The sequence below is a fragment of the Cataglyphis hispanica genome, chromosome 3, assembly GCF_021464435.1.
Source record: "Cataglyphis hispanica isolate Lineage 1 chromosome 3, ULB_Chis1_1.0, whole genome shotgun sequence".
Lineage (NCBI taxonomy): Eukaryota > Metazoa > Arthropoda > Insecta > Hymenoptera > Formicidae > Cataglyphis > Cataglyphis hispanica.
In genome coordinates this window covers 6791677-6817500 of record NC_065956.1, presented here as the reverse complement: position 1 = coordinate 6817500, position 25824 = coordinate 6791677, and the positions used below count along the sequence as shown (strand labels likewise).

Sequence of the window (25824 nt, the reverse complement as noted above, 5' to 3'; positions counted from 1 at the left end):
TATCTTTTTTTTTTAGATTTCTTTGTAGTGCTAATTAAACTTGTTAAAAAAAAAGAATTTTTGCTATAGTATTAATATGGAATTTAGCTAAAAGCATCAATTAGATCCTTGCACAAATCTGGACGACAGTGCACACAAATATATATATATATATATTTTCATTGCAGAAAATTCAATCATAAATAATAAAAATTTACATATATACTTGAATAAATATATACATACTATAATGTTTTATATATGAATTTACTCATCATTAACAATAAGTATAATATGGACTATTGTGAAAGAATTGGTTCGGAGCATTGTTTTCTACATAACATATTTTTGAGAACATAACATATTTTTGATTTATTATTAGAATTTATAATTTGTGGACGGCGTTCAAAGATATTCATAATTCTCATTTTCAGGATACACGAAAGCCCGACGAATAATGTTATCCAGTGGCCTACACAATACTTTAATGCATAAGCACCGTACCTCGCAACACCAAATTTTATTTTTTTTAGCGATGATAGAAATATATGTATTTATATAATTTCTACATCTGAAACGTAGTTAGAAAGTTCGAATCGTCGAAATAATCGTCAGAATAGTTACTTAAGCAAATAATAACGACGGTTATATGTATAAAGCTTTTATATAACTTTAATAAGAGTGAAAGATGAGTGTAATGGTATAAAATCTCAATGAATTAAACGACAGAATATTTCATAACTGTATACAATACGTTTTTATCGAATCTCATTGAATTTCTATATTTTACTTATTAATATGCAATGTAAATTCCACATGACAACAAGTAGCACTTACATTAGACTATATATATATATATATATATATATATATATATATGTCAGAATTTTAACGTAAAATAATTTGTATTTATATTTTCTTTTTTGATACAAATCATTTGTACATTATTTCCTCCGGTATATAATAATTATTCATGTATTATTTATTTAGATTCTTAATTATGAGGTAAAGAAAAATTGAAATTAAATGATGCAGCAAAACGGTTTTACAACATTTTTCATCACCAGGATACAAACGATACTACACACTATATAAAAATAAGTGTGTTACTATAAAGTATTTATAAATATTCAACAATTATTTTTAGGTCACAAATCTTGCAATAACAGTAATTATATGTTTCACACATACAGAACAGTATATATACATATACACAATCACCACTGCCGTTGTGTAAATCAGCATAACACTGATATGATCACATACGGTATCATACAATATCCTCTATTCTTTTTTTTTTTTCTTTTTTTTTTGCCAACTTAATCCTTAAAGAGCAAAGTGATAACAATAGGATTTTGGAAACTTCATTGACAAGAGATCATAGATATAGATTTAAGATTAAGCATGTAATGTTCAAGCTAATTGTAGCTTCTCCTATAGAAAACACACAGAACAAAGAATCACACAATATTTTTAGAATGATACATTCGTATACACATACATATCACACATACAATATTAATGTCATATATTTTCATAAATTTTTTCTCACATGCACGCGTTTGAAAATTCACAATACAAAAAAATAATCTTGAAAGCATTTTCAAAAAAGAGGAAAAGAAAAAGATATAATAAAATATAGCCATTAAACCTAACACTCCAAATTTTTGATTCTGTGTATCGATTATTCTAATATTAGCATCTTTCATGGATTTACAACAATATTGTGTTTTAAATTATGTGTTGTTTAAGAATAGAAATAACACACTGACAATGAGAGGTAGAATTGCAAAATCTTATCTTCAACAGTTTCCGTCTTTGATTCATCGATTTTTAATTTTATCACGACGGACATAATTTTTCACGATATGTACGATATATTGACATAATTAATGATTAAGGAATTAATGTAGAAACAATATATATAGGCCAAACTGTTGGAATTCTTTCAACTCACATATATGTTATAAGAAATAAATCTATTAATAACTAAGCAATTCACAAATTTTCTCAATGTACAAACACAATTTTAAATTCTATTTTTTGATCAGTATATAACAATGGATATTTATAAATCACCGCTACCCGTGGGAAGCTTGGTAAATATTAGGTACCAGACCATCGTTGTCTGCAAACTGTCAATCTTTTTACAATGCATCACTTTTTTCATCATTTGAATACTAGCCACACAATTGGATGTGTGAATTATAGCCTTAATATAATAATACTTTTTAATTTAAAATCGTTCACTAAATGTGCTCTTCTTTCAGTTCGAGCCTAATTATTCTGCAGATTATAAGACTCTATTAATGTATGATAATTTAAAAAACACGGGAAAAGAAAAAATTAGTGTTCCGGGCAACGCGTGTGTTGAATGCGAGGCGCATTCGGTGCCGAACTCGCACTTTCACAAACATGCACGACTATGCCCGGTTGTCCTGATCCTCCTGGATGTATCTCGTGAGTTCCACCTGCAATATTATTATTCATATATAATTAAAAATTTCCGGATATTAGTACATTATCTCTTCTATTTCTATCTAAAGTCAATATAAGTTCGAAATAATAAACGATAACCTGAATAATAACCTGTGGATAAATTGGCTATAGCGGCTAATAGATCGTGATTAACAAGCGGCTCTCCTTCCTCACGTGGTTGCCAACCAACCGGCGGAGAAGCGGGAGGAGATATGAGGAACTGTTTGGTAAGAGCAGGTGGTTGGAGATGCTGATCTTCCATATCTAGAAAAATTGAGACTTTTAATAAATTTAAAAATTACTTTCTCTTGTATCTTTATTGAAAATGCTTAATCTTATGATATGAAATTTCACTAATTACAAACCTATAGGCGTCACTGGTTGTGCAAAATAACAATTAATATCAGTTTCCCCAAAATGTGTTTGATGCAAATGCAATCTTGCATTTGCGGCAGCATTGGGAGAACTGTAATTTACTCTCATTCTTCTGAAGGATCTAAAGTACTGAAATGTAGCATCTTCTCCAAATTGCTTGAAAAGATTTTCTATGGCTGGCTGTAAGAGTAAAAATAATATCACAATATAACGGTTTATCATTAAAAAAGATTTATCATTAATTAGTATCTCATGCAAGACTTTTATTTTTTTTTTTATTACCTTTAAATCATCATTCTTAAAAACGCGAGGATCAACATTAGTAACAATTACAGAAGTTGGTAAGTCTTCATCATGAACCAACTCATCGATTGATCTCATATCTGTATCATGTCTTTCTCTTTCAAATTCGAACTCTAATTGTTCGTAATTTGGATGTAAATTTGGTAAACCATCCACTTCATTAATTATTATATTTTCAGAATCTTCGAGCTCCTCCTCCTCTATTATACCTCTATTAGTACATTTTTTTTCCATTTTTTTTTCTATTGGGTTTAAAAATAGATAAGAACTATTAGCAAATAAAAATTAAAAAATTTAAGAAAATTTAAGGGTTTAGAAATGTGTATGCATTATCTAATATATGAAACAGAAATGTAAACATTATAGGTAATATTCTTTTATATTTAGATAAATGATAAGAATGAAAATGATGAAAACTAGGTTGTTTATACATAAACATATAAACTATATTATAATTAAAATATATTTTGCAAAAGAAAAATATTTATGCTTTTTAAAACATGTTTTGATAGTTTCCTATTAACTAATAAAAGTGCAATGTGAGCATTAATTTCTCTTTATTGACGTGTCATTAGATCAAGTTCATTGTCACTAGAGTGTATAGCGAAGAAAATAATATGTAACATATATGATCCAATGTTATCGCAAGTGGCATGTTATCGTATTAAAAGAGTAGCGACAAATAATAATAATAATAAAAGGTGCAGATCTGTTCTTCTTACTTTTGAATTGATCTCTAAATGAAGAGGAGATCAAACACCGCGATGAATGTTTTCAAAATGTTGCTTCGTCACAGGTATATTTCGTTATATACGTAATGTCTACACCATCTTAACGAATTTAATCGCGTAGTTGTCCGATATCAACATTTTCGAGATACATTCACTTCCACCTTGTTTTTGACGGCGTTTGCTATTTCATCGCTATTATTATAACGTAACCGCACATCATGGTTGATTTTACAACAACAGGAACATCCTCGCGCGTCCTATCTGTATCGCTATCCGATCGAATGCCATGGTCGGGAACAGATTAGGGTAGGTTAGATGTAATACTGATAGAAATGGTGGAGCTATATTGAAAACTATTTGGTCACAAGTGTATCTGTCCGAGCTTTTGTATTAGAATATATTAATTTGACTATCTGAGAGAATAATTGTTAAATTGTGAGACAATTTTGAAGTAGCTGAACAAATTCTCTACTTGGCAATCACAATAAAAATTTATGATAATTTTTAAAAACATTTTAAAATTAATAAACAGATGCGATATATATATATATGACTTTTGTGTTTTAGATATCCTAAATATTTTTTTATTTTATAATACAATTTTTAGAAATTTTTATATTTTATATTTTTAATATTTTAATATATACATTATGTAGATACATATAAGTAAAATTTACTTATATGTATCTACATAAACATTTACTTAGTAAATTATTTTTTTCGTATGTATATGCATGATGCTAAATTTCAAATGAAACAGGCCGGATATCTCGATAACTGAAATATACAAATATCAAGGTTCGATTTTTTTTAGATTGTATTGTTTCGAGGCGAATTTTGATAAAAAGAATTTAGCTTTGGATGGGATAAAAAAAAAACAGACTTCGATATTTTAGTTATCGAAATATTCGCCTGTTTTGTTCGAAATTTAGTACTTTGTATATATATATATATATATATATATATATATATATATATATATATATATATGTGTGTGTGTGTGTGTTTGAATAAAAATATAATTTTTAGGCTGCAATTTAATGTGCACTTTATTATTTGTATGATAAAGTATTTTAGTATACATATAAGTTTCCTTATATAATATATTGCATACAAAATTTTTTAAATAAATTATATAACAGTTTACAAAATTTCTTTATTATATATTATGTATATATACAATTTTTAAAAGCCAATATAAAATACACTAACTTGCAAATTTTTAATTTTGATAGACAATATTGATTATATAATTGTATAATTGCTGAACATATCACAAATAATAATTACTAACAAAGATTGCTATAATTTAGCAATAACTAATGCTTTGCATTAGTTTAACATGTTTTTGAAATATATTTTTATATGTGTGTACATATATATATATATATATATATATATATATGTATATATATTTATATCTTTATAATAAGAATTGAACATTCTGTTATATTTTTAAACCTACAGCTTATAAAAAATATGGAGAAAGACCCATGATCGCATATTTCTATTAATGTATATGCACTGATAATATGCATTATATGCATATTATTAATTGCAAACTCTTTCTCATTATTGTACTTTTTATAAATATAGTTTCACTAAAGCATTGACTAGTTCACATAGCGATTAAAATAATATTGACAATCTTTTTGCTTTTAGCAAGAAGTCACTTGTACATACAATTACATACTTGATTATAGAAGTCACTTGTACATACAATTACATACTTGATTATATTGCAAAAAAAAAACAAATAACATATAGATTGCATCACATATGCTGGTATAAATATAAAAATTACTCATTTGAAAATTTTAAACATATGCAGAATGAAATAGATATATATACTAATACAATTTTTGTAATAGTTTATATACTTATTGATTACAAAAAATATATACTATAAAAGATATAAACTATAAATTAAGTTTGCAAGATATATACTTATGTTTGCATAATAAATATCTAATACTTTTAATTTTATCTAATAATTAATGTTTTGTTTCACAACATAATTTGTACTTGTGCATGACAGATATATAACTTATATACTGCATCCACACATCTATCGCAATTAAAATTAATATCACTGTGACAAAAAAAAAAAGCATTTACAAATTATATCATTGCAGGAAAATTCTTATTGTAGAATGCAACCACTTTCATTCTTCGGCTCTTTAGTACTTTGATGAATTGCCTCTTCCTTAACTGGTGGCAAAGTTTGCTCCTTTTCTACTTTCGCTGCTGCTATTCCAGCTAATACTTTGTATGTATCCAAATTCCAAATGGAGTTTGGTGCCGGCATCTGAAAGTCGATTGGACTGACTAAGCCATAAGTAGCTTTTGTATCCAAAGTTGGAACTTCTCCTGGTACTGTATGATGATATCTGGTATTATTTAAATTTCTTGATTAATAAATTTTGTTTAAAAATATTATACATTAAAATATAATATATAACATTATCCCATTAAAATAATAATAATGATGTATATTACGAGTAAATGAAATAATTACATCAAACCATTCTCCCGGTTACATTTATCAAGAGTGAGTTTCACTATGGGTGCTAGGCGCTTAAATACAGCATGTTGATCCGGTTTAACACGAGGCGCAGGTCCATGCGTTTTCCCGTATTCTTGACATAGCGCTTTCGCTTTCTTTAAACATGATTCGCTTTCTTGCATCGCTCGTATCGCTTCGCCGCATTTATCCATTGCTAATAAATTTTCACCACAATAATTATAAGCCTAAAAACATAGGTTTATGGATAGTAAATATTTTTTATAAATAATAACAATAACAAAAACCTTTTTGTTCGCATTTTATAGTTATTTAAATAAGTATTGACTATTTTACAAATTTTCAGGCTTACATAAGACTGATAAAATGCTGCTTTTAGTTCCAAGTACTTTATCCATTGGGCAGATATTTCTGGCTTAAATGGACGAAGAGTATTAGCAGCATCAAGAAACAGTTTACTAGTCTCATTAGCCAAAGCTGTTATCAAACTAGAATTATGTTTGAGTTCTATTGCTCTAGCCACTGTCACTATAAGAATGAAAAAAATGATATAAATACAATTAAATAAATTTATTGAAGTCACATTATAGTCACTCATTATATGAGTACAACCTTCTTGTGCTTCTGCTGTACATTGATTAACATATGCGTTTAGCACACGGGGATCTAAATCACTTCCCAATGGTGGTGGATTCGCCAATTGTGGTAAAAACTCAGTCTGTACAAAGGTAAATATTCCAGCAGCTCGTCTTAATAAGCTGTGTACCTCTTTAGCCTCATTCATTGTAATGCTAAAATTAATAGATTATTAATATATTATTTTTTTCTTTATTTTTATACAATATAATGTTATATAATATTAATTATTTAAAGATCTCTTAAAAATATTTTCTTCAATACTTACTCATCTTTTGCCGCAATCATAGCTGCATGCTTCATGAACCAAAGACCTATATTAACACTCATGTTAGCTGCTTCATAAACTGAATCAGCACTGGAGCTTTAATTAAAAAATTGTAATTTTTAATTAGAAGTCTTGGAATCATTTACAAACTATCTTATTTCATTAAATATTCTCTTTATAATTAATATATAATTATAATTACAATGTGCTTCCACCAAGTAATGTTTGTGTCCACTTAAATACAAGAATATTTCTGAGTTTGCTGGGATTAGGTCTGCCAACATGTTGTGCTTCTTCCTCGGATGGTTTAATTTCCCATAAGAAACCATATAACAAACTCAGATAACTAAGAAAAGCAGGTTCTATTGTATCGCTGGTATTGTTTGCATTTCTGACGAGATCTAAAAGTCTGGCTCTTGATAATTTCAAGTCACTGAAAACGAGAATACCTTTTAATGGAGGAAAAAAAAAAAAAAACGAAAAAAATATATATATATTTTTCAAATAAAAAAGAAAAATTTTAGTAATATTAGGAAAGAAGTGTACAATTCTAATATCTTATATTAAGCATAGATATCAGAATAATGTATATTTTCTCAAGAATTATATATTTTATTGAAAAATAATAATTATCAGATTATAACAGTTGTCAGCAGTCTATGTAATACACAATTCATTTAAAAATCTCTAACTTGCAAAGCTTTTTGGTGGCGTCTGTAGGATTCGAGACTTTCAACTCGAATTTTTGATTCGTTGTCGCTTTTAGCACATTGCGATGAAACCAGTGAGCCATCGCGTTGCACGAATCTTACGTGGAAGACACGTCCAATTGTATCAGTCACGATTCTGATCCTGTTTTGTACTTGTCACTTTTGACAGATAAGACAAACGCTACGCTGCGTTGTTGCGCTCAATGAAAGATACGCACTATATATAAACGTATGTATGAATAACATCCACTTTCTCATACACATCATATGTGTGGTGTGTAACAGTAGTTTGTTCGAAAAGATGGTACTACAACATGGCATAGCCAATCAGATTCACCATATAATATAATATAATATAATTTTTATAATATAATTTTAATAATATTAATTATATATTATATATTATTATTTTTTAATTATTACAATTTATTATTAACTATATAAGTATAATTTTATATTACATAACAGACATTAAAAAACTTTTATATGCCAAACTATATAGCTTTTAAAACAAATTTTCTTCAAATTTGATAAAAGTTAATTCTATCATTTGATTTTTTCAAATTCAGATTATAAGTACAATATTTTAAAGTTTACATAATGATTTCATTTTAAAAGAATTGCTAATTACTTTAATATTAAATAAGTTATTTAAATATTTAATAGATTACTGTAATTTTTATAATAGGTTATATTAGTTACTTTGTATTATATATGTATATTTGCTATTTATAAAATTAAATCTCCCAATAAAATTTTTCTTATACACATAAAAATTTAATTCCGAAAATCTTTTGTATTCAAATAAGTCTAAATTTCTTCCAATAATTCTGATTGGTTGATTTCCACTCTATTACTTTTCCGAGATTTCGTTTTTCGAAATTCTGTCATGGGACGGCACCCTAATATCAAAAGTACCGACATAGAATGCCGAGTGTCGCTATTGGTTATATATATATATATATATATATTTCGCCAGTTTTCTTGATGCCATGTATCTTATATACATTCACCATTCACGATTCATTCGGGTCGTACCATTTGTCATTGTAATGTAAACACGTGCTATATTTGAAGTAGACGCGTAACGTTTTTATTTATCTAGAAATTAATAAGAGATTCAAAATATTAACGTGTCCAATGTGATTGAATAAAAATATTAGAATAAAAAGAGAAAAATATATAAAAAATATATGGACGAGGGATTCAAACATTTGGTTGAAATTTATTGCGTTCATATATGGTCATTTCTCCATCGACTCGCTGAATACTGATCTCATATTCAGATATTTTCGAAATTATATACAAAGCGTAAACTGTGATGTACAAGTCGAGAATTACAAAAACATTCTATCAAGAATGTTTAAAATATTCAGTAAAGTGTTGAATAAAATGAGACAAGAATGATTATGTGATACAAAAAATTTGTTTATTATAAAAAAGTGTTTCAATGCTATTGAAAATATATTTTCACGAATTTAATAGAGAGATGATAAATGACTACTTATTAATTATATCTGTGATTCTCTTAATTCATTCTGAAAAAATGTATTTGAAATAAACATATAAAATTTAAAAGAACAAGAAATTATAGAAATGGAAATATTCTGGTTTCCTCGCCTAGTTGCTCATCATCCATATATCATTTTAATGGTGGTTTTTGCATTTTCATCGATATGTCTAATTATTCCTCTTACGACTGAAAAGCTTCCAGATTTTACAGATCCTCAAATGGTATGTACAAATATGAATATTTTTTTAAATATGAGAAAGACATGTATAATTGATATTTCAAGTATAAAATATTATTCATTAATACTTTTCACAGGGATTTGAGGCAAGAGGTACTGTTTTAGCACAAAGACTCACAGCCTGGCATCATTTAATGGAAGCTACAAAGGCAAGAGGAGATCTTACTGATAATCCTTTCGAATATCATCAGTACATATTAAATCAACTAAATCAACAGGTATGTATAATATCTTATTCTAAATCCTTATTCTTACATGTTTCAAATTCTGTATTTTGTATATTTATTCAACTGGATAGTTTTATTTATAATAATATATATATATATATATATATATATATATATATATATATATATATATTATATATATTTAATACTATAAGAATGAAATAATTAGCAAATGTATTATATATTAAACTCTTAATTTGATTTTGCAGTCTAATATGCATACACAAAACTATAGTCTGTCTACTCAGGGTATTCTCAGAAAAAAGACAAAAGGTAAAAATAAACGAAAAGGAAAGAAATATCAAACGCTACTAAACGATACAAGTTTGAAAGAAACAAGCAATGAAGAGAAAGATAAATATGATGAATTAATAGAATTTAAAGATAAACATGACATAAATGTTATGATGGATGACAAAAATCAGAATAATAACGATAATTATTTCTGCAATTTACCAACTTCTTCATATGCTCGTGTTGTAATTGCTGTGGATTCTCAAGAGAAAAATTTATGGTCAATGGAAGGCATATTAGCTCAATGTCATATCGATGGTGTACTTCGTGCAAATGCTCATTTTTCATCTCTTTGTCAGACACAAGAGCACGATAGTAGTAAATGTTGCAGAAGCTGGTCGCCAGCTAATTATGTGGCATTTTTATCGAATCGCAGTTCTTGCTTGGGAGTAACAGAAAATGATCTGAATAGAGTGAAAACGCTTTTGCAACAGTGCGCTTATTATTACCATAATCATAAGTTATTGCCTAATTGTGCAGAAGATTTCAATTGCCAAAAACATGTGCCAACTGAATGTTACATGAGAAACGCAGCTTACCACTTGCTGCATTATCTTTTGGACATTAATTTTATTCCAGTAAGAGTATGTCTTATTGCTTCATAATGCAAATATTTATACTTACCCATTATTCTAATATTTAATACTGGATTGTTACAGAAGATGGATTTGAAAAATACACAAAATTTGACATTGCAATCTGCCATGTTATTTCTTCCAATTGCGGCAAGTTCTGCAACTTTAGATTTTTACAAAGCGATAGAAAACGATGATTTAATGTATGGAAATTTTCGTGTTCAAGGCATGCAACTTGGCCTAAAAAGTACATTGTTTGATCGACTATTAGTATCTGATTCAAGTTTGGTACTAATTGGTTTTATCTTTGTTACTCTTTGTATTTGGACATACACTGGCTCTATAGTGTTGACTATAACAACAATTTTGGCAGTGCTATTTAGTCTTGGGATCTCATACGCAGTATACACTTTAGTGTTACGTATTCAATTCTTTCCCTTTATGAATTTACTGGCCATTGTTGTTGCTGTAGGTTAGTATTTTTGTATTAAAATATATATCTATATATTTTTAATAATTTTTAATAATTTTTATACAATTAACAATATATATTGATCTATAGATATTATAAATATACTATTATGATACAGGCATTGGAGCAGATGATGCATTTATATATTGTAAAGTATGGGAATCTGGAAAGCAGCAGAAGCTTTCTAATGATGAATTAGTACATTTGGTACAAACGACAATGAAACATGCTTTTCCATCAATGTTTGTGACATCTCTCACTACAGCAGTAGCTTTTTTTGCGTCAATTGTTAGTAATGTGACTGCTATCAATTGTTTCAGGTATTAATTTTATTATATATAAATATTATATATAAATAGTATATTTTTCTTATTTTTTTTAATATGTTCTTGTTTATATCTCTTGTGTATACACTCTAATAATTTTGTATATAGTTTATTTTCAGGCATGACAGTTATTGCTAACTTCTTCTTGATGATCACATGGTTACCAGCATGTGTGGTTTTGTCAGAACACTATAAATTAAATACCTTATCGCCTGTCAATTTTATTACGAGGAAGATTATTCGTCCCTTACGATCTTTGGGAGACAAAGTAACAGTAGGGTTTACCGCCTTTCTTACCGGAATAGTGATTCGTTTGCGATGGTTGTGGTTACTAAGTTTGGGAACTATGGCAATAGCAAGTTGCATTATTGTCTTTCATCATCCGGGTCTGCAACTGCCCGATTATATTGATTTTCAACTCTTCCATTCAGCACATCCATTTGAACGATACGATTTAATATATTCGCGAAGATTTTGGTTTGAACGATACGAAATGGTGCTTATATGTTTATATTTATTAACAGTTTATGTTTCTATATATAAAATATGTTATATAAAATATGATATATATGTACATATATTTGATACAGATTGGTGGTGATGCTGGAGTTTTACCATTAAGATTTGTATGGGGTGTAAAACCGATCGACAATGGCGATTACCTTGATCCTAACAAAAGAGGAACACTAGACTATGATCCAAACTTTGATATTTCTAATCCAAGTTCGCAATTATGGCTCGAACGATTTTGCAAAAATTTACGCAGTCAACCGTTTTATCGTGATACTATGGGACCTATGTTAACGAATTGTTTTATTGAATCATTACGTTCCTGGATGCAGAGAAGTTGTAAAGATCCTATTGATCCGGATATCGAGTATTTACCGTGCTGCGAAAACAGCAAATTCCCGTACAAACCCAATGTTTTGCAACAATGTGCGGCTGAAGCTAGTGCGAAGATACATCGCACTTCTTTGTGGATTCGGGGTGGTGCGATTTCTGCAGGTCTAAAATTTGTGAAAGAACCATTATCCCCGGAAGTGCTGAATGGTACACTCTCGCTTAAACTAACGCCAAAAATTAAAGCGCTTGTTGTTGAATATGATAGTACTTATGCATATAGTCTTTCATTTGCGAACATGGATAAATTTTTTCATCAGGTTAGTTACTATTTATTGATCATAATTATCTACATATGGACTATAAATAATAAATTTTAACCTTTAAATTTGGATAAGGTTGAGAGTTGGATGCAAGATCAATTACGAAGTGCGCCTAGAGGGATGCGAGGTGGATGGTTTGTTAGCAGATTTGAATTTTACGAGTTGCAGCGTACTTTGTACGAAGGTACTATATGGGCAATGGGAGTATCATTAACTTTAGCTCTCATTGTATTAGTGCTGGTTACTTTAAATCCTCTTATCAGCCTATATGCCATTGTTACTATTGGTGCTGCGATAATAGTAACAGTCGCTATCCTCATTCTTCTTGGTTGGAAACTCAATGTCTTGGAGAGTGTTGCAATAACTACAGCAATAGGTAAAAATTGATAATGGAAGCTTGATTAAGTTATTTATGATGTAAAATATTCTTGAAGTTGATTGAATACATGCAGATACACTTTATTATAGGTCTCGCTGTAGACTTCAGTCTACATTATGCTGTGAGTTATAAAGCGTGCATTTCTGAGAAAAAAATAGACAAAGTAAAAGCGGCGTTGCAACAGATGGGCGGTCCAACTCTTATGGCAGCGATTACGAGCGGAGCTGCAGGCGCTTTGATGTTACCTTCTCATGTATTGGCATATATACAAATTGGTGTATTTTTATTACTTGTAATGGGCATTAGTTGGATATACGCCACACTGTTTCTGTGTTCGATGTTAGCGGTTATAGGACCATCTTCACGCTTCGCTCAGTTTGAATATTCCAGGTGACAAGTTTTTTATACATATTTAATTACTCTTATATCTACATAAGTGCATTTTAAGATTCTAGCAATGCGATATAACACATGTTACAGTATAATAAATTATAATAATTATAATAATTAATGATAATCTCGTAATTTACAGATTAAAGATGTTATTGATCTGTTTTCATAAATATGATGATGATAGCGTAATTGAAACCGACAAGGATAACAATCGAGCGAGAAAAGCTTATAAAGGACGTGGTATGCTGTCAGAATCGACTCTAAGTACATCCAGTTCTGTATGTCAATTTCATTGCAGTGAATTGGAAACTCTTGCACCAAGGCCTCCATCACCACCGTCTCCATTATCGACATTACTTCGTTGAAATATAATTATCATTATTTAAATTAAAATTATTCATTCTCTCTAGGAATTCATTCTCTCTAGGAATATCAAATTTTCATCTTAACAAAACGTGTACCTTTTCAGATTGTGTATAAAACAATTATCCACATATGTTATCTTGTACGTAGGTGTGACATCATATAATTAATGTGACTGTTGGCTGTGTTCAAATAGCTTTAAGGTCATTATTCAGGTGCATATGATCTGTCATTCATCTACATATATACAATGCAAATAAATACATGTATATCAACACGTATGCGCGCGCGCGCGCGTACACACACACACACACACACACACGTACATATATACCTATATACAATTTTATAATACAAAGTTTCCTATATATTAGTGATATAAATATATGTACGTACATACACATTATTTATTGACTATGAAATTAAATTTTAACTTAAACTAATAAGTATATTAACATCTCTTTTATACTTTAAAAGTTTTAGTTGTAATTTATAAGAATGTTATACTATATAATGTATATGGATATAAATCTAATGTGTGTCACAAAAATAATATTGTACGAATTTTGAATCTCGATAATCGATATGATCATTGATTAAATATATTTATGAACATTGTCAGTATTATATGATAATTAACAATGCAAATGTAAATGTAAATGTAAAGATGAGAAAAATGTTACTTTCTATTTTAGATATTTGCCAATTATTTGTCACATATATTAATTTAGATTAAAATAACAAAAATATATTTGTATGTACGTATAGTTTATATTTTTTATGGTAACATTGTTTTATTATATTATAAAAAATTTGATATAGCTAAAATTTATAGCTATAAAAAATGTGATATAGTTTTTTTCATATTATAACGTAGGAGAAATTATTTTATCTTAGAAATTTTATGAATATAAATGATGCACAATTATATATTTTGCGAATATGTTTCTAAACTGTATAAAATGATATATTAGAGTATAAAATTGTATGTTATATTAATATCATATATTTTAAGTAACAGTGCATTAAAAGAAATGTAAATACATATGTGTAATGGAATTTAAAATTAGGTGTAATAATATTTGATTCTCTGTATCATATATGCTTATGAAACGATCAAATTATTAAATAATATATGTGTGTACATTGAGGCAATGATTGTTATAATTCTATAAAATCACGTTATATATATATATATATATATATATATATATATATATATATATATATAATGTCTGTTGAAATAACTTTTGCCTTTGATATGATTTAACATTTAATTTATCTATGTACATATTTAATTTCTCGATCTTTTTTTGCGCTCGCATATGCATTTAAAACTTTATTCGTGACAGAACTATGTTGTTGTAATTGATCAATCAAAAAGAACAAAAATTTTATGTTTTAGATACTTTGATGAGTAGATTTTTGAACGCAGCTTTAGACAACAGTATATATAAATAGGAAATTGTGCCGAGTATATACATTGCTATTGCTATGGAAACAGATACACAAAACATGTGGCATTCTGTGATTATAATTTCCAATATTTGTATCATATACATATTTATATATATCCATCTGCTTTTATCTGCTTTTAGCCAGAGAATATGATAAAATGTCAACTTAATAAATTGTGAAATTGCCATTATTGCCAGAATTAGGGCAAAGCCCTACATGTAAAGACATGTAAAGATAAAAAACGTCTTATTTTAATCAATTCTAGATATGTTTTATGTATATTGATATAATATTTCAGATATTATATCACATAAACGAAAAAGCTGATATGTAGTTTGATAAATAGGTATTAAATAAGTTCACACAATTCTTTTTTGTACTGAAGGATAATAAAACTTGCAGTCTCTCATGCACGGTTTAAGGTAAAAAATACTTTTTTTTTATTTTATTCAAATAAATTTCTGTCGATTTTCATCTTATAAAAAAGTGCTACACATATATTTAAAATTTATTGTTTTAAAGATTTAAATATAAAGTAATAAATCTGACATTAACTTTCAACTTATTCCATAAGTAATTGCATATTAGATTAAAAAGAATCACAATTTCATATTATTTTTGTGTATTGCATTTTATTTTTATTTTTTAATATATATATATATGTTTTTTAGAGCAGACCACAAATCTCTCGGAGGACTTGGTACGAGTCGATGGTTGGAAGCACTTTGGGAACCAAGTGCTGGTTTATTTACTTTGCCAGGTGGACTTGATATGCTGGATGTAAGTGGCGATGGAGATGCTAGGCTTATTTGTGCTGATCTTGGACCAGTAGGAAACGACTTGACAAAGGTACATATGCATTTATAAAAATAACAAGTTTATATGTAAAGTTTATATATATGTATATAATTAATTTATATATTTAAATACAAAGACAAAAAAAATAAGCGAGTGAGAAAGTAGCCATACTTCTCTGCAAATTATGATATTTTATATTCAACACAATCTTATAAAGCTTGAGAACAAAATGTAATTAAATAGTGTTGAATTGTTAAACATTTAAATTTTATCTCTCTCTTCTTGAATTTTCCTCATAACTTATATTATAATTTCTAATGTATTGTTTGTTTCTAGGTACGAGTGTATAAAGGAGGTGATCAAGTAACAGAACATAATATGATAGATCCACCTTGTGGTGTGGTTGGTTTTTATACAGAAAATGGAGAAATTCGATCATCTGTAGTAGCTGTAGGAGCTGGGGCCAGTGTATATATTTTTAAAAACATGAGACCCTTTTTTAAATACTGTTTGCCCCATATTGATGCTCATCCAAAAGAACGAGAGGTATATTAGTATTGATATAAAGTCATTTTTTAATTTATAGGTCAATTTTATGTATTGTCACGAATAGTATTATCTTAATAATTTGATGTAGATTTGGCACAAATGTGGATTGGACGAGGAACTGAATGTGCTTACGCTCGCGGATGATTTGGAGCTATTACTAAAAGAAATTGGGGCGTCATTTCTTTCACCTCGCACATTAAAATTTTTGTCTATGGATAGTAATTTGCGACTAAGTTTCGCGGAGCAGTATCGAAGGATTCCGCTTGTCAAAGCCAATGCTCTAACAACGATTGCAATCATCCGGAGAGATTCGTGGAACGATCCGGCCAGTAGTTGTTTAATATTAGGAACCGAGGCAGGCGAAATTCTCATCTTGGATCCCAGGTATTTTTTTACATAATTAAAACGAAATGCGCACTTATAAAATAATATTTTATATTGAATCATATTCATATAAATATTATTTATCTCTGTTATGGATATTGTTTAATTGCCATATAGAGCATTTTCAATTATGGATAAACATCAACTGGAATGGCCACCAGTGGCATTTGCCAGTTGTGGTTTATGGACTGGCGATGGTCGCATAATGGTCATTGGAAGAGATGGAAAAATAGGAGCGATTAGGAGAGGAAGTCCTGTGAAACTTTGGGAAACATTGTCAGCGCCAGCAGTAGCTATTTCTGTTCTTTCTTCTGAAGGTGCGGCAGTAGCTGTTATGGATGGTACTTTAGTAGGATTTTCAAAAAGGGTATGTTTGAATTCATATTTTTTCAAATAGAAGTTTATGTACTTGATTAATAATATGTGTGTTACACTTTTTTGAATATATAAATTTCTCACACAGGGAATAAAATTATGGTACATCAACATTCCTGGCATAATACTAGATTTAGTGAGTTTACCAGTACCGCAAAGTGGGTTGTCTTTGTTAGCTGTAAGCACAGCAGGCTATGGAGTGCGCATTTATGATGGAAAACATCACGTGGATACAGTAAAGATTATGGAGCCTGTATCTGCTCTTAAGGTACTTTTTACATGAAAATGAATTTTATTAAAACAAAATTAATGTAAATTTACATTTATTTATGTGTGTTTTTGATATATATAAATATAAGTAAACTTAATTTACAAATGTAGTATGGACGAATGGGACAAGAAGAACGAACAATAGCTATGATTACTGTTGGCGGTGGCTTATGTATGAAGATTCTAAAACGCACTGCTGATTTCAATATGAACAATTCAATATCGAATTCATTATCATGCAATACATCGAAGTTCTCGATACCGAAGAAAACACGATTATTCGTCGATCAGACGATAAGGGAGAGGGCCGAGGCGAAGAAAATTCATAATACTTTTCAGCAAGGCTTTCTTCGTTTACGCTTAACAACCGCTAAACGAGCATTTGAAAATTTAAGCGAAAATCAAGCAGCAGGACCGAATCCTATTACATTGGAAGCAAATGTCCTCGGTTTAGGTCCGAATTACGTGATTCGCATTCTAGTCACAAATATCTCTGAAAGTTTATCCTACACAGAATTATATATTCTCTGCCGATCCGAAGATACCGATGTGAATCCTTGTGTGATAGACTTGCCTTTGTTACCGAGTGCTATACCCATACCTCTAACCGTTAGTGCGAACTTAAGAAGTCAAATATCAGGAAAAATTAAGATATTACTGTGCAAGAAATCTAATCCAAAACCTTTAGGTATAACAACTGTAATATTGCCAGCTGCTGAAGAAGATTTTGAAATCTGAAGAATATATTTATTTAAATTTTTTAAATGAAAATTATTAATTATTATTTTATGTTAAAATTATCTTTTAGAATAGAAACTTTGTCTTTGATGCTTTTAGTTGCATATCCATATCTGTGACTCATACTGATTTATATGTGATTTAAAAACTTTAAAAATATCAATAAAAAATAAATCTTATTTTCTTATTCTCTTATATTATTTTATTTTTTTTTAGTACTGATTATAAATACTTCTTAATCTTTATTTTTTATTTTTATCTTATTCTTAATTTGTTCTTATCTTATTCTTATCTTATTCTTTATTTCTTATTCTTTTTTTCTAATATTTTTTCTTGATTGTATTATATTTTTATCGATGAGATTTTGTATTAGATGGTCTATTAGAGATGTTCTGTTTGAAAATCTACGAAAATTTTGAAAAATTTAATTGGTGAATCAGGACAAAAACATTTTTGTCTTTATTTTGAATGATTAATCAAAGAATTCTAAATTTTTACCTATAATTTATAAAATCATGAGATTTGCCACCGAGTGGCGCTGCGATCGATCACAATTTTTTACTCGACATTTGTATGAATGGATATATATATGTATGTGTGATAGTTTATAAAACATGGCGGATTCTGCAGGAAATTGGTGTCTCATCGAAAGTGATCCTGGTGTTTTTACGGAATTGATTAAAGAATTTGGTAAGTACATTTCCACTTATTTCAGATTATATTATAATAAAACTTATCTAAGCTATAATAGAATCTCTGTATATTATTTTTATAACGATTATATGAATTGCGCTTGTCAAGGTTATACATTCGTAAATAGCAAATACTTTTTTTTATAAATTTCGGGATCTCTTTTTATTTCATGAATATTGCAAAATCGATTTATATTAGCACAAGTGTGTGTGTGTATAATGTATACACACACACACACATATCATATATATATATATAATCTTTTCAGGTGTCAAAGGAGCCCAAGTGGAAGAATTATGGAGTTTGGATGATGAGCAATTTGATGATTTGAAGTAAATTTATTTTGCATAATATAAGTACAATTTTATTATCTAACTTAAAAAACAATTTATGTGTGAAAGATTAGATATTTTTAATATGACTATATTAATATATAGTAACTATATATTAATCTTTGTAACTATATTTTGTTGTAACTATACTTTTTTTTTAAATCTTACTTTGTAATTATATTTGCACTCTTACATTGTGCTTTTATTCTCTTGCTTTTTAGCATGATTATATATTTGTTTTAAATGCACAAAATGTGAAACATATAAAATAGATAAAAATAACATGTTAATAATTTTATATATATATTTATAATTTTAAAGAAATTAACACACATACTATTTGTTAATTTAATATGGTTTACTTTTATATATAACATTATTTCTGTTATATATATATACACACACACATACACACACATACTTATTTCTTTATATTATACTGTTTTAATTATATTTATACTTATTCATACTTTTATATGTGTATATATATATATATATATATATATATATATATATATGTATGTGTGTGTGTGTATATATATATATATATATATATATATATATATATATATATATATAAACACACACACAATATTAAATGTGATAAATAATTTCTGACAGGCCTATTCATGGTTTAATATTTTTATTCAAATGGGTACAAGATGACGAATTATCAGGAAATATTGTGCGCGATAATAGATTGGACAAAATATTTTTTGCAAAACAGGTATGTGATTATAATTTTATGATTATGTAATTGAATTTATGTTATGAGATAATTTTATTGATTTATGTGAATTATTTGTGCTCTCATATAGAAGTTAGATTTTTATAGATATTAAAATAATGATATATGTTTAGGTAATAAACAATGCCTGTGCAACACAAGCAATATTGAGTGTTTTATTAAATTGTAAACACCCAGATATATCTTTAGGACCAAATTTAGAGGAATTTAAAAATTTCTGTCAAAGCTTTGATGCAAACATGCGTGGACTTGCCCTCAGTAATTCTGATGTTATAAGAGAAGTGCATAATTCTTTTTCCAGGTATGTATTCTATAGCTAGCTGTTTAACAATTATTAATACCATGAATGGTTCTGTATTGTAAATCCAAATTTTAGACAAACTTTATTTGAATATGACTCAAAGCAGGCATCTAAAGATGATGATGTATTTCATTTTGTAAGTTACGTTCCGATTGACGGTCGTTTGTATGAATTGGATGGATTAAAAGATGGTCCGATTGATTTATGTCCATGCCCAATGGGAGAACAATGGGTACAAGCTGCAAAGCCTATAATTCAAAAACGGATAAACAAGTAAGTTATAATATATAGCTACTTCATTAATTTTGTCCATATAGACATGTATAAGTTGCTTATTACGGAAATAAAATTATAAATGTTATTATGAATACAGATATAATGAAGGCGAAATTCATTTCAATTTAATGGCTATAGTAACAGACAGAAAAACCTTATATGAAAGACAGAAAGCTAATGTTTGCGATCCTGCAGAGCTAGAACGTTTACAAACACTAATTGAGGAAGAAATAAGAAAGTCGAAAAGATACCAAATTGAGAATATTAGAAGAAAACATAATTATTTACCACTTATTATGGAACTTTTGAAGATTCTTGCTAAAGAAGGCAAGCTTGTGCCTCTGTATCAAAAGGCAAAAGAGAAAGCTCTCGAAAAGGAATCAAAGAAAAATAAGGTGTGAATTTATCTAAAGAAAAAAAATTAAATTTTAAGTGATTATTGCAGAAGAAAATAATTCGCATTATATTAATTCTTTTTTTTTTTTTAATAAACAGTTATTTGCATAATGTTTTCTATCTACCTCCCCCCTCCCCCCCCACACACACATTAACGCGCGCGCGCGCAATGATTTAGAATACATTTAAAATAATATAATAGCTTTGTATTTTTTATGTATAATATTTAAGGAGTATAAAATAATACACTGTAGAATATTTATTAATATTACAATCAACTTCTTAATTTTCAGTATCAGTTTTAATTGCATTATTATCGTCTTCTTCATTTAGTAAATAAATCTTTTTATTTTTGTAAACAATTCTAGGTAAGCACTTATCCATTGACGCCTCTTTAATTTCGGGAATTTTAGTATGATATAGGTGTTCTACAATATCTGCAAATGCAATTTTTTCATATAATATTCCATTTGTAATTTTTAGAAACCTACTTTAAATATTATTTTATATTACCAGCAAAATTTTCCATATTATTTATATTACACTCTTGAACTAGATAAAAAAAGACTTTACAAAGAAATACTGCAGTTGCTCCATCAAAATATTGTGCAACATTGGGCCATATAATTTCACGAGTATTTGCTATTCCTTTTTCATACATACTACAATAGTGAATTGTACACATTTATACATAGTGATCCAATAGTGTTTGTTATATATTGAAATCAATTTGTATATTTTTTATAATATGTAATAAATTTAATGTCATACTTACTACTCAATTAGCTTTATCTTAATATCATTTAAATAAATAGGACCTGGACTAAATAATTGCAAATGCAATTGATTTTGCCAAAATGTTCTTAAAATGTTTTCATGTATTTTTAATTTTTCTTCCATTTTCTGCCATACTGGCTTTGGAATTATAGCATTTTTTAATTCTTTTATATCCTCACTTAATGTTAGATTAAGTAAAGTTTTTATAAATTTTTTGATTGATGGTAATGTCCATTTAATGTATGATAATGCTGTAATTAAGTTAAACAAATTTGATAATATACAAATGTAAACCTTTTTTAATATCTAGAGAGAAAAAGAAAATTATAGATATAATATATTCGGTAATATAATATTACAAAATACCTACTTTCTATTTGTTTATTATCCTCAATCTTTTTGAGATATTGATATCGTTTAAAAATTGATCGTCTTGTTCGTTTTAATAACATTGCCAATTCAATATATTTAGTGTTACGCTTTTCAAGATGTTTATTCTTTATATACATTAAAATTTTTTTATCTTCTTTTGAAGTATATCTGAAAAAGAAAAATTATTATGTATGTATTAAAATATATGTAAAAATCTTAGTTTAATTTAAAATTTGTATCATACCGAGCATAAGTGATTTTTTTACGATATAATACTTTAAATCTGGAATAAACACTATATAAAGTCCGCCAAGGTAATCCATTTGCCAAAAATTGTACAAATTTCTGTCTTTCTTTCACATTGCCTATATAATATTTTCCATTATGCCTCCAATTAAAAAATGGTTTAACCATGGTCATGTCCCAATCATGAAGCTATATATATATATATATATATATATATATATATATATATATATATATACACACACACAATATATATAAGCTGTTATAACATATTAAGTTATATTACATGCTATATATGTACATTTAAAGCGTAGCAGAAAACTATATACCTGGCAAAATGTTTCCCAATTTTTTTTAATAATTTTATCTTCCATAGGTGAATATAATCCTTTTCGAATTGGTCCATATTTCTCAAATACTTTTTTCTGTCGCCTTGTTGGTGCATGAGATCCGGTAAGCTCTATTTTATGTTGTGGAGGCACTTTATGTATTAGTTTTATGCTTAGCGCACACAATTTCTGCATATACAAAATAATTAATATTTTAATTAACATAAAATAAATAAGTCATATATAATATTCAAAATATATCAATTAACCTTTATAAGAGAAGATGGCAATTCTTCCCAATCTTTTATATTTTCCAATTCTTCTAAAAGATGTTTTTCTTTTCTATTCAACTTATGTTTCAGTTTAACAGGTTTATTAACATTACTAATTTGTTGGTTACCAACACATATTGTCTTTTCTGGTTTTATTGAAGATTGTGTTGATTCTGAATCCATAAATGTTGCATCTATGTTTCGTTCTTCACAATCGCTAATTAAAAGGGGATCTATGGCTGGATCTTTATTTATACTTACTAGGCTATCATCAGTCTCCTGTATAATATTAATATCCATTAAATTCAAAATATCTGATGATATTTTAGTGTCCTCAAAAAATATTACAGAATTTAAATCATGTAATAAATTAACGTCTTCAAATTCGTTAAAATTTTCTATACTGTTTAATTCTTGCTTAAACATATCATAATCACTACAAGTGCTAATTGTTTTTTTTCTTTGTGTACATACATTCATTTCAGTTGTAGTGGCACATTGTAAGAACTTCTTCTCTTCTTTAAACATTGAACTCTCAAATATATCTTCCAATGAAGCAAATGTATTCTCACTATTTCGAGGACTATTTATATTCTCATCTTTACAATTTGTATTATAAGAATGTTGAAGGTCATCTGCTTTGTTAGAACTATTATGTACATTTTCCGTCTTCACAGATGCGATCTCATGTGATTTTAATTGGTTTGACACATTATTACAGGGATTATTCATTATTTCATTTTCACATTTATTTACGTCCATTGCTTTATTTGATACTATTTTCTTTAATCTTAGTCTATTATTTTTTTCTTTAATCTTATTTTTTTAAGTTAACATGTGCCATATGGCAGATATAAAAATTAATTAATTTAATTAATTTACATAATTTTTTCCTCTGCTTGACTCTTGCCTCTTGCACGTTGCACGCTGTTGCACCACACGTGAGGCAATGGTTGCTGCGCGGGAAAAAATGACGCGCTGATAAGAAGAGCCAATAAACTTACAACTTTACCATAAGAGCAAAAGATCGTTTAACTATATTATATTACGTCACTTTCCGTGTTAATAAAATAAAAGTGTTTGTGGAAATTTAAAATATAATTTGTTTAACAGGGTAAAATTAATTATTCAAGATTAATATAATATTACTGTTATAGTAATAATAAAATGATAAAATAAAATTAATTTTTCGAATAAAATTGATTTAAAATGTATTATTAAAATTGAAAATCTTCAAATTCATTAAATTATTATTATTAGATTATCAATATATGGGATTGTTACTAAATTAATAATTACAGAGAACGCGCAGTAAATCGTTCAAATCGCAGAATCGAGTAATTAATATAAGCTCCGTACATTTAATAAAAATAATTAATCTATATCTTAAAATTTTATAAACTATCATCTTGTTGCAATTTTTGCAAATAATTATGTCTTTAACAATAGAGTCAAATATATATATATATATTTTGTCCGCGATGTTTTGAATTTTTGATGATTTAAATATGATTCGGATTAAAAATGTGGAGCAAAATAATTATAGGTCTAAATAATTAACATAACGATAATATATCAATCATTGATACATCAATCGTTTAATAAATTAGTCTAGTCTTTCGCTTGTTTGTTACTAAACGAAGGATCGATCGGACTATTGAACAGAGGATCGCGCGGATTATTAAATAAAGGACCGTCCGAAATTGAAATTAGTATTCAGTATTGCGGTTACGCTGCTGTCGAATACATCGAGATGTCGAAATGGTAATTGTATTTGTCGAATTTCGTATAAAATCATGCACTTTGCATTATCTTTGCGATAGCAGCATCGCGTTGTTAGTATAATCGATCTGATTCAATATAATCGAATCGAAAGAAGAATTAGACAAATTAGAAAATCTTTCGAAGAGATAGGCAAATGTTCGCGACTATGTTAATACAAAACGTTGAGGATAAAATGGTTATACAGATATATTATTACGTATATTATCAGAAATATTCCGAAATAAATATCGATTAATATTTATCATAGCGTATAAGGCAAGGTGAATATGCGCGATTAGATTAGTTTAAAAAATAAAAAGTGATTGGGATAGTGGAACGGGAGAAAAAGATAGAGAAATCGTAGCTCAATTCCGAGAATTCAGACTCGAGCTTCGTTCTGAGAAATTTGCCCTGGAAGCGCTCGGGCGGGATTCGAGGCGAAGATAGCAGCGACACCGTGCGAAATCGAATCATCGTAATATTTTTGTCAGTGCTTTTGCGTTGCGCGCGACGATAAATAGTGCCGCGAAATGATAATTATATTTGTCGAATTTCATGTAAAATCGTGCATTATCTTCGCGACAGTTACAGCATCGCGTTCATTATTATCGATCCGAGTCAGTATGATCGCGAATCGAAAAAGGATTAGGCGAATTGTGGTATTAGAATCTTTCGAAGAGATAGGCGGAGGTTCGCCATTATATTAATACAAAATTTTGAGAATAAAACGATTATGCAGATGGATTACGTATATTATCGGAAATATTCCGAAATAAATATCGATTATTTATCATAGCGT

The 25824-nt window shown here is 28.1% G+C and overlaps 6 protein-coding genes across 8 annotated transcripts; 3 read left to right on the top strand and 3 right to left on the bottom strand.

Annotated features, from left to right (window-relative positions):
* Window positions 1-1006: 1006 nt before the first annotated feature.
* LOC126848180 (protein sarah) lies at window positions 1007-4139 on the bottom strand. The gene is made up of 5 exons (XM_050588852.1): window positions 3858-4139; window positions 3115-3377; window positions 2823-3012; window positions 2569-2721; window positions 1007-2450 (listed from the first exon to the last, which is right to left on the bottom strand). The coding sequence occupies exons 2-5, from the start codon at window positions 3367-3369 to the stop codon at window positions 2326-2328; spliced, it is 723 nt and encodes a 240-aa protein (XP_050444809.1). The 5' UTR covers window positions 3370-3377; window positions 3858-4139; the 3' UTR covers window positions 1007-2325.
* Window positions 4140-5279: 1140 nt separating this feature from the next.
* LOC126848161 (BRO1 domain-containing protein BROX-like) lies at window positions 5280-8264 on the bottom strand. The gene is made up of 7 exons (XM_050588816.1): window positions 7987-8264; window positions 7497-7727; window positions 7295-7390; window positions 7003-7181; window positions 6743-6918; window positions 6385-6617; window positions 5280-6256 (listed from the first exon to the last, which is right to left on the bottom strand). Exons 1-7 carry the CDS (start codon window positions 8085-8087, stop codon window positions 6010-6012), a joined length of 1263 nt encoding a protein of 420 aa, XP_050444773.1. The 5' UTR covers window positions 8088-8264; the 3' UTR covers window positions 5280-6009.
* Window positions 8265-9001: 737 nt separating this feature from the next.
* On the top strand, window positions 9002-15079 carry LOC126848124 (protein dispatched). Of its 2 annotated transcripts, none has more exons than XM_050588737.1 (10): window positions 9002-9738; window positions 9833-9973; window positions 10192-10854; window positions 10936-11323; window positions 11442-11643; window positions 11758-12145; window positions 12240-12809; window positions 12888-13188; window positions 13281-13581; window positions 13724-15079. In XM_050588737.1, exons 1-10 carry the CDS (start codon window positions 9601-9603, stop codon window positions 13947-13949), a joined length of 3318 nt encoding a protein of 1105 aa, XP_050444694.1. In that variant the 5' UTR covers window positions 9002-9600; the 3' UTR covers window positions 13950-15079. The 2 variants fall into 2 exon arrangements, with proteins under 2 accessions (XP_050444694.1, XP_050444693.1); XM_050588736.1 differs by having other exon boundaries at window positions 10192-10860.
* Window positions 15080-15190: 111 nt separating this feature from the next.
* Window positions 15191-18637, top strand: LOC126848142 (Bardet-Biedl syndrome 1 protein homolog). 2 transcript variants are annotated; one of them, XM_050588772.1, is made up of 7 exons: window positions 15191-15827; window positions 16082-16254; window positions 16540-16749; window positions 16841-17136; window positions 17254-17503; window positions 17600-17779; window positions 17893-18637. In XM_050588772.1, the coding sequence occupies exons 2-7, from the start codon at window positions 16177-16179 to the stop codon at window positions 18517-18519; spliced, it is 1641 nt and encodes a 546-aa protein (XP_050444729.1). In that variant the 5' UTR covers window positions 15191-15827; window positions 16082-16176; the 3' UTR covers window positions 18520-18637. The 2 variants fall into 2 exon arrangements, with proteins under 2 accessions (XP_050444729.1, XP_050444728.1); XM_050588771.1 differs by having other exon boundaries at window positions 16077-16254.
* Window positions 18638-19055: 418 nt separating this feature from the next.
* On the top strand, window positions 19056-21376 carry LOC126848173 (ubiquitin carboxyl-terminal hydrolase isozyme L5). Its single transcript, XM_050588836.1, has 6 exons — window positions 19056-19209; window positions 19481-19544; window positions 20166-20271; window positions 20406-20593; window positions 20669-20866; window positions 20967-21376. The coding sequence occupies exons 1-6, from the start codon at window positions 19134-19136 to the stop codon at window positions 21268-21270; spliced, it is 936 nt and encodes a 311-aa protein (XP_050444793.1). The 5' UTR covers window positions 19056-19133; the 3' UTR covers window positions 21271-21376.
* A 73-nt stretch (window positions 21377-21449) lies between these two features.
* LOC126848145 (uncharacterized) lies at window positions 21450-24227 on the bottom strand. The gene is made up of 8 exons (XM_050588777.1): window positions 23736-24227; window positions 23259-23540; window positions 22990-23178; window positions 22659-22849; window positions 22413-22582; window positions 22041-22293; window positions 21779-21927; window positions 21450-21702 (listed from the first exon to the last, which is right to left on the bottom strand). Exons 1-8 carry the CDS (start codon window positions 24021-24023, stop codon window positions 21548-21550), a joined length of 1677 nt encoding a protein of 558 aa, XP_050444734.1. The 5' UTR covers window positions 24024-24227; the 3' UTR covers window positions 21450-21547.
* Window positions 24228-25824: the final 1597 nt, after the last annotated feature.

Bases quoted from the DNA above. Each gene is read 5' to 3' on its own strand.
- LOC126848173 (XM_050588836.1), top strand. From the start codon at position 19,134: ATGGCGGATTCTGCAGGAAATTGGTGTCTCATCGAAAGTGATCCTGGT. The intron at 19,210-19,480 runs GTAAGTACATTT...TAATCTTTTCAG, and splicing joins GGAATTGATTAAAGAATTTG to GTGTCAAAGGAGCCCAAGTG. The intron at 20,594-20,668 runs GTATGTATTCTA...TCCAAATTTTAG, and splicing joins GTGCATAATTCTTTTTCCAG to ACAAACTTTATTTGAATATG.
- LOC126848142 (XM_050588771.1), top strand. The intron at 16,255-16,539 runs GTACATATGCAT...GTTTGTTTCTAG, and splicing joins TAGGAAACGACTTGACAAAG to GTACGAGTGTATAAAGGAGG. The intron at 16,750-16,840 runs GTATATTAGTAT...AATTTGATGTAG, and splicing joins CTCATCCAAAAGAACGAGAG to ATTTGGCACAAATGTGGATT.
- LOC126848124 (XM_050588736.1), top strand. From the start codon at position 9,601: ATGGAAATATTCTGGTTTCCTCGCCTAGTTGCTCATCATCCATATATC. The intron at 12,810-12,887 runs GTTAGTTACTAT...AATTTGGATAAG, and splicing joins TGGATAAATTTTTTCATCAG to GTTGAGAGTTGGATGCAAGA. The intron at 13,582-13,723 runs GTGACAAGTTTT...CGTAATTTACAG, and splicing joins GCTCAGTTTGAATATTCCAG to ATTAAAGATGTTATTGATCT.
- LOC126848145 (XM_050588777.1), bottom strand. From the start codon at position 24,023: ATGGACGTAAATAAATGTGAAAATGAAATAATGAATAATCCCTGTAAT. The intron at 23,179-23,258 runs GTTAATTGATAT...TTGTATATGCAG, and splicing joins TGCCATCTTCTCTTATAAAG to AAATTGTGTGCGCTAAGCAT. The intron at 22,583-22,658 runs GTATGATACAAA...TTTCTTTTTCAG, and splicing joins AAAAAAATCACTTATGCTCG to ATATACTTCAAAAGAAGATA.
- LOC126848180 (XM_050588852.1), bottom strand. From the start codon at position 3,369: ATGGAAAAAAAATGTACTAATAGAGGTATAATAGAGGAGGAGGAGCTC. The intron at 3,013-3,114 runs GTAATAAAAAAA...TTACTCTTACAG, and splicing joins TTAAGAATGATGATTTAAAG to CCAGCCATAGAAAATCTTTT. The intron at 2,451-2,568 runs GTTATTATTCAG...ATAATATTGCAG, and splicing joins TATAGCCAATTTATCCACAG to GTGGAACTCACGAGATACAT.
- LOC126848161 (XM_050588816.1), bottom strand. From the start codon at position 8,087: ATGGCTCACTGGTTTCATCGCAATGTGCTAAAAGCGACAACGAATCAA. The intron at 7,182-7,294 runs GTAAGTATTGAA...TATTAATTTTAG, and splicing joins ATGATTGCGGCAAAAGATGA to CATTACAATGAATGAGGCTA. The intron at 6,919-7,002 runs GTTGTACTCATA...TCATTCTTATAG, and splicing joins TACAGCAGAAGCACAAGAAG to TGACAGTGGCTAGAGCAATA.